This window comes from Doryrhamphus excisus, linkage group LG1, assembly GCF_037039965.1.
Source record: "Doryrhamphus excisus strain RoL-2023G ecotype Guam linkage group LG1, RoL_Dexc_Guam_v1.1, whole genome shotgun sequence".
NCBI lineage: Eukaryota > Metazoa > Chordata > Actinopteri > Syngnathiformes > Syngnathidae > Doryrhamphus > Doryrhamphus excisus.
The window spans coordinates 14,911,888-14,923,511 of record NC_136357.1 but is presented as its reverse complement, the minus strand read 5'-3'; the positions used below and the strand labels follow the sequence as shown (position 1 = coordinate 14,923,511).

The window sequence follows — 11,624 nt, the reverse complement described above, 5'->3', positions numbered from 1 at the left end:
CATGACCATGGACAGGAAGGGCAGTTGTGAAATTGGACAGAAGTTGGACAGAATTGATGGATCTAGGTTTAGCTTTTTTAGAAGTGGTCTAGCTACAACTTGCTTAAGGGCAGTGGGGAAAATATCCAACCTGAAGCAGCTCTTCATGAAAAAACAAGGCTGGAACCAATGGTATCTCTAACCCCTATCATCCTAACGTCTAGAGGTCAGTTGCTGGGGTTTAACTTTTTAACTGATTTGGACATTGGTTCTCAAAAGTGTGTTTTACAGGGCAGCTGGGCAGACCAGGAACTAAGATCTTTGGAATGGATTGTCTGATTTTGGGACCCTGTCCATAAAAACAGCTGAGATGTATTACACATGTGTTCAGAATCATCATTAAAAACAGCAGTGACTGAATTAATGACAGAATGAATTGTGCTATGTAACACTCATGGGGCAATGGCTACTGCTGGAGATGCTGTTTGATAAGTATTTAGATTAGCTTCCTTCACAGTTTTAGTAAGCCCAGTGATTTTAATAATAAATGATGAATGGATGGAACTTATTGTCGATGCGAACATCCGGTATATCCTGGCCAGATTGAATTTGATAGTGTCTTTATCCAATTCAGTCCAATTCACTGGATACTTTCATTGGCCCCATGGCAGGTTATTTAGCAGTCACACTCAATAAAAATTCCACGGACAGTCAGTGAGAAATACATAGGTTGCTTTATTCGGGCAGTCAGTGTCTTGTAATGGGGCACACAGTAGACGAGTCGTGAGCATGTTGGCCAGACAGTCAGGAGATCGGGAAGACCTGGGTTTGATTCTACACTTGGGCATCTCTGTGTGGAGTTTGCATGTTCTCCCCATGCATGGTTTTTCTCCAGTTTCCTGAATGGTTGTTTGTCTATATGTGCCCCGCGATTGGAGTCTAGGGTGTACCCCGCCTCTTGCCCAAAGTCACTTGGCATAGGCTCCACCATACCTCGCCAAACCAGTTAAGATAAGCAGCATGGAAAATGTTTTAGTATTAGTAATTAGTATGCAGTACTGTACGTAAACAGGGACAGTGTTCGAAAGTCAAACGTTAGACAGAAAACAAATACGAAAACTGGGACATCTGAAAACTGTATATACTTCCTCATGTATATATTCAAAGAACTTGGGCACTTCATTTTCTTCTTCCGCTGAGGTCATTGTAAGTCGTTAATACTGAGCACATTATTTGAGATGATTGCTACATTACAAAGATTCTCATACGAACACAAGTGTCTCTCAGCGGTGCTCATTAGATGCTGCGTCGTAAACAACATGGCCCTCGGATGAGGTCACACTAATTAAGCAGCACCATCGACCCGCCATTGTCTCATTATCCCGCCTCTCATTTGATCGCATGTGAGCCGTCTGCAGACTAATGAATCAGCTGATGAGGTGCAAGCTCTCCTTCTTCATTCTCGGCCCACACGGGAGCTAATTAGCTCAATTATTAACGTGCCTAATTAAATAGTTGCTCCCAGTAATCACGCTCGCGCTGACAAATGGATGGAGGCTGCGTGGACAGCGCTTGTCGTTATTTTGACATGCATCAGCGCCAATGCGGCGGCCCCCGACTTAACATAGCGGCCCGTTCGCAGACAGGGGGGCGCCATTAGGCTAATTGCGCTAAGAGCCGTCTGCGGCCGACATTAAAGGTGAGCTGAGGTTAGAGCGCTAATTAGCAGGCGGTGGAAATAGAAAAGCTTTTTGGACATCTGCTCATGCCCTTGTGTCCTCTGTGGGGACAAAGGGCACAGACAAATATAGACCATCTTTAGTGAACACACTGCTTGGCACTGAAACATCACTGTGTGTGTGTGTGTGTGTGTGTGTCTGTGTGTAGACAGCTGTATTTGTCAATGACACAAGCACACAATCAATCAATGTCATCTTCATGCGCTCTTTTTCCATCCTGGATTTTCAAGGCCACTTTCATACATTTTGTACATTCATTGTAGGTCAATACACAACTACTACTCAACATCTTAGCTTTGTGTTGAAGGCAACCAAAGTAATAATATCCAATAATATATATGTCATTAATATTTAATTACTGTATTCTTAATTCTTAAAGGCATAGTTCGGATATTTTGACATGACACCCCCATCAGCAGTGTAGCAGAGGCAGCAGAGGCGGGGTACACCCTGGACTGGTCACCAGCCAATCACAGGGAACATGTAGACAAACAACCATTCCCACTCACATTCATACCTATAGACAATTTGGAGTCGCCAATTAACCTAGCATGTTCTTGGAATGTGGGAGGAAACCAGAGTACCCGGAGAAAACCCACGCATGAACGGGGAGAACATGCAAACTCCACACAGAGATGGCCGAGGGTGGAATTGAACTTGGGTCTCCTAGCTGTGAGGTCTGCGCGCTAAACACACCCATTGTGAGCAATGAGTGCAAAATCCAGGTACAGGCAGTGCACTGCATCTCCTCAGTGTGGACTCAGTTGTGCAGTAAAAAGACGAAGTGTAAGTATGTAAATGCACCAACAGAGGCACATCTGGTTTATCTTCATTAGGGTAGCGGGGGTATGCTGGAGCCTATCCCACCTGGTACACCCTAGACTGGTCGCTGAATGGTTGGTCTCCGAATTTAAATGGTTTAATATAAAAAAGCCACTGAGCTGGAATCATAGCATAACATAAGCATTTAGATTGCATGTTATGCCAGAGATTTTGTCTCATTAAATGGAGTCAGTTTTGCACTATTCTAGCACATTCTGAGGAGATGTTAAATTATTCTGTTTTGTAAAGGACATGGAGGAGCTGATGTAGAGAGATCCATTTCTATGGAGATTCACGCCTTTTGGAAGTCATCCAATATGCTGTCAGATTTTGAGATTGCAGCAATGGAGGATGTGCTCACCAGCTGTGAGATTAAGGGGAACTGATCGATGGCCCTCCTGATTGGCTGGCGCCGCGTCCCGCCACCATCCAATCCCCCTCGGTCGGCCTGCTCGTCCTCAGTGGAGCCAAAACCAATTCTTCCTCCGCACGGGGGCCAAATAAGAGCACTGACCTGAAGCTTCAAGGCCACGCTTGAAGGCTCTGTCTCCATTTTGTCTTGGGGGGATAACCCCCCGCCCCCCGAAGGGAGGAAACATGGAGGGAATCAAATTAGAAACACCATCACACTTTTTTACAGGCATTACAGAGAAACAAGGCGGAAAAGGGGTGAAGGGGTTTTTAATTTAATGTCTTTTTGATGACATCTTATTTGTGCAGCAGCTTGTCCCAGAAATAACATGTCAATCAAACAACGTGGGTGGAACTCTGATGTGTTTTTCTTTATTTCCTGTAGGTGGAATTTTTTCTGACTGCTTCCATGGAGGTTTCTTTTTACTTTATTGTCTGTGCAATATGATATTTATCCATCCATTTCCTATGCCGCTTATCCTCACTAGGGTCGCGGGAGTATGTTGGAGCCTATCCCAGCTGACTTTGGGCGAGAGGCGGGGTACACCCTGGACTGGTCACATGTAGACAAACAATGATTCACTCTCACATTCATACCCATGGACAATTTGGAGTCGGTGTTGTGATGGTGATGTTCTGGATTCTGATGTTCATGAATGCACCTTACTGTTAATGTTATGGGTGGATAGGGAGGATATGTGCCGTGTGAGAGAGTGAGGGCGACGGGAAGTCAGGTTTTTAGTTGAATTGTGCACCCAGTTGGCGTTAAGGCTTTAAAAGCTTGTCAGACCGCTACAGTATGTGACTCTAAAATGATTTTTTTTCTTTAATAAAACGAAAATACATAAAGGTTTACAACACAGTTTCAAACAAGGACACACACAGTAAAACAGGGTCGCTAACCGTTTTACCCTTTGAGGCCACCGTAATTCCCTGTCCATAGCGCCCTATTTTAATTTAAGTACCAAAGTTTTCCACACAGACGGCTGAGGTGGCAAATGTTTCAGGTAATACTTACAACTTAAAAACACTTTCACTTTCAAAACAATTTAATTAAGAGGGGAGAAAAAACGTTGTAGCCTAGCATGACAGACTGCGCGTGACCAGTTCAAACTGATCTCAGAACAGCTAATGTGATGTCGTGTGTAATGTGATGTTTTAGTTGTCAGAAAGCGTCCTTAGACACAAATGAACTATACGAAGAACAAACTGTTTTACTGTGGGATCTTTCTAAAGTAAGTCTTCACAATCGGCATATGGTTAACAAAAAGTGTCGACACGAATAATACACTTAATTTGTGTGATCGTAGCGACATCAACTGTTCAAGTGCGGTAGTACACGTTCACTAAATGAGCTATAAAGTAGCACATTTATTGACTACTGGATTTTAGAGTAGTCATTGCGTTATTGATTGATTGAGTGTCGTCAGAATGTTTAAATCACTTTATAATCTCTGTCAGCGTGGCTTCCATCTATTGGCCACACCACAATGTATCAGTTTGTGTGTAATCACATTGTGGTTTACATTTAAAAGAGGACAAAATTGGCACTTTCACTTTCAAGCTAACACTTTCAGCTGTAATTACTTTTTCCTGTTGTTTAGAATAGTATGCTGAGGGCCTGTAAAAACATAAGCTGTGGGCAAACACTACATATATACCGTAAAAATCACATTACAAAGATAATTCCACCCAGATGACTCAGCTAATTTGTATACAATGACATTTTATTGACATGAATTACTACCTACTGGAACCAAACCTGAGTTTCCCAAACAAAGTTGCCGATAATGCAATGGTGGCTTTACTTGGTCAAGACTCCAAGGTATTTTTTGACGTCATATTATTCTCCTTCCACACAAAAAGAAAGTGAATCCAGCCAGAGTATGTCACACAAGACAAGCCAGTAATTATTATGGAACAACATGAGGAATTGAACACTGTCGCCGCCAATACAGCGAGGGATAAAAAATTATGCTGAGTGTGCATGCGCGATTTAACACTGATTATTATACTAAGTATACCCCACTCGTCTTTCTATTTATCAACACTCATCATTGCACAACTTTGACTTTGTCTTAACACTTCATTCATTCATTAATTTTCTACCGCTTTTTCCTCACGAGGGTCGCGGGGGTGCTGGAGCCTATCCCAACTGTCTTTGGGCGAGAGGCGGGGTACACCCTGGACTGATCGCCAGCCAATCACAGGGCACATATAGACAAACAACCATTCACACTCACATTCATACCTATGGACAATTTGGAGTCGCCAATTAACCTAGCATGTTTTTGGAATGTGAATGGGAGGAAACCGGAGTACCCAGAGAAAACCCACGCATGCACAGGGAGAACATGCAAACTCCACACAGAGATGGCCGAGGGTGGAATTGAACCCTGGTCTCCTAGCTGTGAGGTCTGCGCGCTAACCACTAGACCGCTGTGTCACCCCGTATTAACACTTATTCATTTAAAAAATAAATCCTTTCTGTTAGATTAAAAGGGACCTATTATGCTTTTTCCACTTTTCTGACTTGTGTTAAATGATGCCAAAGTTTCAGATAATTAAACTTGCATTTGAAAGAAGTTTGGGATAGCTCAGAACACTGTAAGAGTTTTTTCTAACACCGGCTCCCTGTGACATCACAGTGAGCTGGGCTTCCTTATATGAGTGTTCCTGAATAGAAGCTGTACACCTGCTAAATTAAAACAGACCATTTTGGAAAGCCAAGGAAATACAGCTGGAATAGGTGCAGATTCTGGAAGATCTAGAAAGCTATCTGTGCGGGTTATCGTGTGTATACACACAACTAGTCAGTACTTCACCTTAATGCTCAAAGGTGGTGTTGTGTCCTGTGTTTTTTGTCAGTAAAATATGGGGAGCAAAAATAGAATCAGTTCAATTAAGGCTTTCCTTGGCATTATTCATCTCCTGGCTCACGCTCCCTTTTAAAAAAATGCCTAAACTTGAGTTTGTGATCCATCACACGGACTTCCTCCTCTTTCCAAACACATTGTTGATGAGCTTAGCCATGGACTTAGACCCACTGTAGCGGCGGCGGTCGGCGCGGTACTTCAGGTGTTCCATCACCTGGCGGATGAGCTGTGTGAACAGGCCGGCGATATCTTGGTAGCTCTCAGCCGCCGACACCTCCTGGAAGTGGCAGCCATTGTCCTGGGCCAGGCGGCGGCCCTCGTCCTCGCACACCTGCCGGACGTGACACAGGTCCTGCTTGTTGCCCAGCAGACACACGGGAACACACAGCAGCTCGCTGAAAAAGACACAAATCTTGGCATTGGTGTGCGGGTGGAAAAATTCAACAACTTAGTGGGAAGGTTTTTTGTTATCTACTGTACATTTTTCTATGAACATATCATGCATTTCTAATTATATACAGCTATAGGCTGCTTTTCTTAAAGAAATGGAGATGCCAGGGATTGAACCTGGGACCTCATACATGCGAAGCATGCGCTCTACCACTGAGCTACATCCCCCCTTCCTCTAAGGAATTTGCCAGGCTTGCCACGCTTTTTGTGCATACACTAGCTGGTGGTGATATTCTTATATGTGTTGATATTTTGATGTTTAAAGCGATTTGCATTCAGTCCATTTAATGTTGGACCTTTTATTTTTTTTTCCTTTACAGTGTGCTATGTTTCACCAGAGCTTCATGCGTGTCCTGCACATCATGAATCAGTTGTCCAGGAATCCGAGCATTCCACCCAGCTATCACGGCATGAGGATCCATGCGCAGCTTCAAAGAAAGTAGGATGTTACTTCTTCATTTATGCCACGTAAAGATCCCCATGGCTTATCTACACACAATTTATAGCCGCAAGCGTGCATGCTTGGGTTTGTTATTGTACAAAACCATAATATGGAGGTGAAGAGAAGTACAGGACCAAGTCGAAGGTTTGGTCATGCTAATGAATGAGGTGTGCACACTTTTTATTTCCCCGACCATTATGATAGGGGTTTAGAGTCTTTCAACTGCCTTGTTGTTGCTTGTGAAATGTAACTGTGGAGGAGCGATTGCATTACAGTAAACTATGCGGTGCAAGTGCATGTAAGACACACACATATGCACTAAATATAACTGTACAGGCGTGATCACGTGCATTACAGTTGGCTGTGCTGCATACATGTGCTTGGGGCTCCACCAAGCCTAAAGAAAGAAGTAACAATACTTTCAAATATTCCCAGTGGAGCATCTGACCCTTTGCAGTGGTTCACGCGGGCCTCGCCAATCTGCCGCAGGATGTTCTTGGCGTTGATGAAGGACGTGCGGTCGCTGATGTTGTAGACCACCACGAAACCATCTGCCCACTCCAATGGCTCCTTCAGGATGCAACTGGCCTCCGAGCTCTGACAGGGAGAGCAAACGCAGTGTTTGACTATTCTGACACGACTACACAATTGTTGCTTTATGTCATTCCGATGCCAGCCAGGAAGTAACACACCCAGGAAGTACACACCCACCCACAGTGTACTTTCTTCCTGAACACATCCATTACTGTCATTACGCACTTACAGTAATGACAATCACAATATTTACCCTCTTCTTCTTCTTTACTTCTTCATCTTTTTGTCTTTGTTCTCCTTCTTCTCCTTTCCTACTCCTCTTTCACCTTCTTCTTTCTTCATACCCTACTTCTCTTTTCCTACTTCTTTTTTTTCCTTTCTTCTTCTCTTCCTTGTCCTTCTTCTTCCTCTTCTCCTTTTCCTTCTGCGTACTTCTTCATCTCCTCCTCTTTCTTCCACTTATTGTTTTTATTCTGTGTTCTTTATCTCCTCCTTCTCCATCTTTTTATTTTTCTCTTCTCACCCCTCTTTCCTCATCTATCTCCATCTTCTTCTCCTTTGTTTTCGTCTTCTCTTTCTTCTTTTTGAGCCTTCTTCTCTTCTTCTTTTTCTACTTCTTCGTTTTCCACATCTCTCTTTCTTGTTCTCCTTTTCCTTCTTCTTCTCCTTCTTGTAACTCTCTTCTTCTCCTTATTTGTCTTGTCTCCTTTTGAATGGTGAATAGCAAACACTCAGTGTGGCATTATCGCCAACATTTGGATCATCTAGCGTATGCCCCCACCATTGTACAATAATCACAGCTGAATTTGTTATGACTTTTTCTGACTTGCGTGTATCCGCCTGATGCAAATGAAGCATAAATTACGCCGTCGTTTTTTTGTTTGGTAGTCATGCTTCTTCTGTGTCTTCAAAGAGGCTGCTCCTTGCCTCGGGACACTCACGTGAATAGTTTCAGATTCCGGACTTGATGCGGCTGGAGCATATGTGTCCGTGTGGAATGATGCGGTCCATCCCATGTCCACAGCCAGCAGGATCTGCACTGAGGTTGGAAGCACTTTGGAACATTTAACTTTCCTCATTGGAAAACTTCCTGGGTCTCGTCCACTTGGCAGGTCTTTGCCCACGTTGGTGGACTTTTCACAAAATTAGCACTACTTGAGGCTTGGCATCCAACTGCAGGACAATCACCGTAACCGTGCAATATTCTATTTCATGATGACAATGCATCAAGCTGTTGCTGCTGAGTCTTTGCTGCATGCGAGGATATACAAAGACAATGACACGTTGGATGTGTTGTACCTGTGAACAGGGGTCAAACACCTCCAGATTTAGCTGTCTGCCATCAATGGACAGCCGCTTTCGATACAGTGAACCTGTAGCAGCAAAAACAAAAAAATACAAAATATACAATCCATATTGTAATATGTATCATAATTGTAAAGTTAACAAAGTTCCATGTAGGTCTTCGAGCCCATAAAAAGGCATGTAAACAATGCAAGAAACTCACTGGTGTTGGAGGCATATTCTCCGATGAAGCGTCTGGTCAGGAAGCGAACGAGGACAGCTGGACAAAATGGAAAATGACAAAATGAAGCATGGCATCATTGCAGGTGCAGGCAGTGTGGCCAGGCAGGTTTTGGCGTTGGGTGTGGGGGGGTGCTTCTGTGGGGAATGAATGTGCAGACGGTGCCAAAAGTCGCTGCAAGTCTGCGGGTGAAACTGAAGCCTCACATGAAAGGCAGCAGGACCTTCCTGGAAGTGTTCCCAAATGTTTTTTGGCGAGCCGATGGATTTTATTTCCAGTTTACTTTTGGGCCAACTTTTCAACTGCAGACAATCAGTTTTTATTAGCCACTCAAGTGCTGAAGTTTGCTTGTGACACAGGTCTTGCATGGTCCTCTGAGGGGGCTTAGATGGAGACACATATGGACACTTCTTTAGATACACGATTCTAATGAGAGCCAAAAACATGCTAGGTTAATTGGTGACTCCAAATTATCCATAGGTATGAATGTGAGTGTGAATGGTTGTTTGTCTATATGTGCCCTGTGATTGGCTGGCGACCAGTCTAGGATGTAACCCGCCTGAAGTCAGCTGGGGTAGGCTCCAGCTTACTCCTGTGACCCTCGTGAGGATAAGCAGCATAGAAAATGGATAGATGGATGTTTTTCATGTGGGAGGAATCCATATACAGGATTTCCAATGTAAATTAGCATGGAGCTAGCAAATAAGTTTAAATGCATTTTGCTTTCATTGAATGTGAAATGCTCCCAGGCTGTACTTTGGACACCACTGACTTATATATTTGGTTATATATTTGGTTATTATAACCAGAAACGTTCCAAACTGGATTGTTTATCTAACTTTGATTATCTTTATTTATTACAGCGGCGCCTCGCTTAGCGTCCAGTCCTGTTAGCGTGTTTTTTGATTAACGTTGAAAATTTAAAGCTTTGCCTCAGTTTGTCTGCAATCACAAAACATCCTTCCTTGTTAGCAATCTATTGGCTAGTTTAAAAAAAGGCAACCGTAACCGGAATTTAAATCTCCAGTCTGTGATGTTTGACTCTCAAAAATGTTGACACAAATCGTGTTTTTATAGTTTCGCAATGATATTTTTACATGAAACCATTGTAAATGCATGTAACTAACGACTGAAAGGGATAAATGAACATTTAAGGTTACTTTTACCTGCATTGATGCTGTTCCCAAAGACACGATGTGGCAGTCACATCAAGAATCATGTCTTCTGTGAAGGTAAAAGCAACCTTAAATGTTCATATATCCCTTTCACGCAGCACTTATATGGATTTTAAATTGTGTTCCGCATGTAACACTATAGTTGTAAAACTCTAAAACCTTTTTTTAGATTAATATTTTTGACTTTCTGGAACTTGTGCAAAACTGTGCAAACCAGGCTTTGCCTCTATGTTGGTAATTTGTTCTGCAATTCTGCACTAAATTGAGGTCTTTTAGATCTGCAATGTAAATTCAGCCTGAGAGAATGTCTGGTGGTATACATTGTGGATGTGCATTTGTATTTTATCATGCACCCTAATAGTAGTAATAATCATCATGATTAAATATGTGTATGAAAGACACCCGTGAGTCGAGCTTAGTGAATAAAAAATATCTAACCTGACTTTCCAGCTCCTGGACTTCCCAGCAGAGCCAACTTAATGTCGTTCATGATCTTGTTTCCTCGATTCCTGTCTTTCCTGTCCCTTTTCTTCTTCTTCTCTTTCTTCAGAGTGCTGTTCTTCCACGTTTTAAAGAAGCAGGAGAATAGAAAACAAGCCCTCCTCGCCCTACTCTCTTTCTGACTCTCTAAGCCAAGTGCTGTTTTCTCTGTGGAGCAGCCCTTCCTTCTCTCTCTTCTCGCTCTCTCTCTCCCACTCATGTATCTCCTCCTCCTGTCTCTACCCCGGTCTTTCATGTCTTGGCTCAACGACATTAAATGTAAACATGTGATGTCAGTCATTTGTGAAATGCAGCAACAGCAAGTAAAAATTTTCACTTAATTGCCTGTTTCCGTAGTGCTGGATGGGCCAGTAAGCATCTAATTGTGGGATCTGATTGGAGAACCTGAGGATGGCATCAATTTCAGCTCTTGTTTGTGCAGTGCTCATTTAAATTGGCATTAAAGCTAATTTTAAAGCCATTTAAGAAATATAACGTACGCCACCTCCCTCCTACTCTGCAATCCTTCTTGCCTAGCGTGACGTGTACCCCAAAAATCTTGGTCAGCTGTTTTACATTATTTCCTGTGTATACGACTTCCTCAGAGAGTGGACTGGTCATCTTCGTGATTGCCTTCTCCTCCGATTTTGGCTCAGCATTTGCACTAAAAGTGACAGACTCCCCTTCTCTCTTTAATTACCTTTGTTCACTAGCAATGACAGTAGCTAGCAAGTAAATAGCAAATAGTTGTGGCTGCTCACATAGACATAGACTTTCTTTATTATCATTGCACAATAACACAGCAGTGAAATTGCCAACGAAATGTTGTTGCCTGGCTCCCGTGTAATAATAAATAATAAATCATAAATCATAAATAATAAATCATAAATCATAAATCATAAATCATAAATAGATGATAGATGAATAGATAATAAATAGATTCAAATATGAACAATGTACAGCGTAAACAGTAATTTGTACAAATAATTTAAATAATTTTGAATAAATAACAATAATTTAAAGTTTTGGTTTGAGTTAAGTTGAGTTGAGTTATAAGAGCAGGAGCGTCCACAGTGCTGCCCTGCCATTTGTGGCTCTTGGTTAGTTATTTATTGGTAGAAATAAAATCAAGCATTAAAAAGCCACAAAAACATAAAAACATTGGAGCAAAAAGGCACAATGTATCGAGAA

The 11,624-nt window shown here is 42.5% G+C and overlaps 1 protein-coding gene and 1 non-coding gene across 2 annotated transcripts; both read right to left on the bottom strand.

Moving 5' to 3' along the window:
* Positions 1-4,057: 4,057 nt before the first annotated feature.
* rerglb (RERG/RAS-like b) lies at positions 4,058-10,841 on the bottom strand. Its single transcript, XM_058076238.2, has 5 exons — positions 10,392-10,841; positions 8,761-8,817; positions 8,553-8,626; positions 7,168-7,316; positions 4,058-6,222 (listed from the first exon to the last, which is right to left on the bottom strand). Exons 1-5 carry the CDS (start codon positions 10,732-10,734, stop codon positions 5,934-5,936), a joined length of 912 nt encoding a protein of 303 aa, XP_057932221.2. The 5' UTR covers positions 10,735-10,841; the 3' UTR covers positions 4,058-5,933.
* On the bottom strand, positions 6,374-6,445 carry trnaa-cgc (transfer RNA alanine (anticodon CGC)). Its single transcript has one exon. It is a non-coding gene; the product is annotated as a tRNA-Ala (tRNA).
* Positions 10,842-11,624: the final 783 nt, after the last annotated feature.

Excerpts from the sequence above, each read along its gene's own strand:
- rerglb (XM_058076238.2), bottom strand. The coding sequence starts at position 10,734 with ATGACTGACATCACATGTTTACATTTAATGTCGTTGAGCCAAGACATG. Across the intron at positions 8,627-8,760 it reads AGAATATGCCTCCAACACCA|GTTCACTGTATCGAAAGCGG; the intron begins GTGAGTTTCTTG and ends TTGCTGCTACAG. Across the intron at positions 7,317-8,552 it reads TGTTTGACCCCTGTTCACAG|AGCTCGGAGGCCAGTTGCAT; the intron begins GTACAACACATC and ends TCTCCCTGTCAG.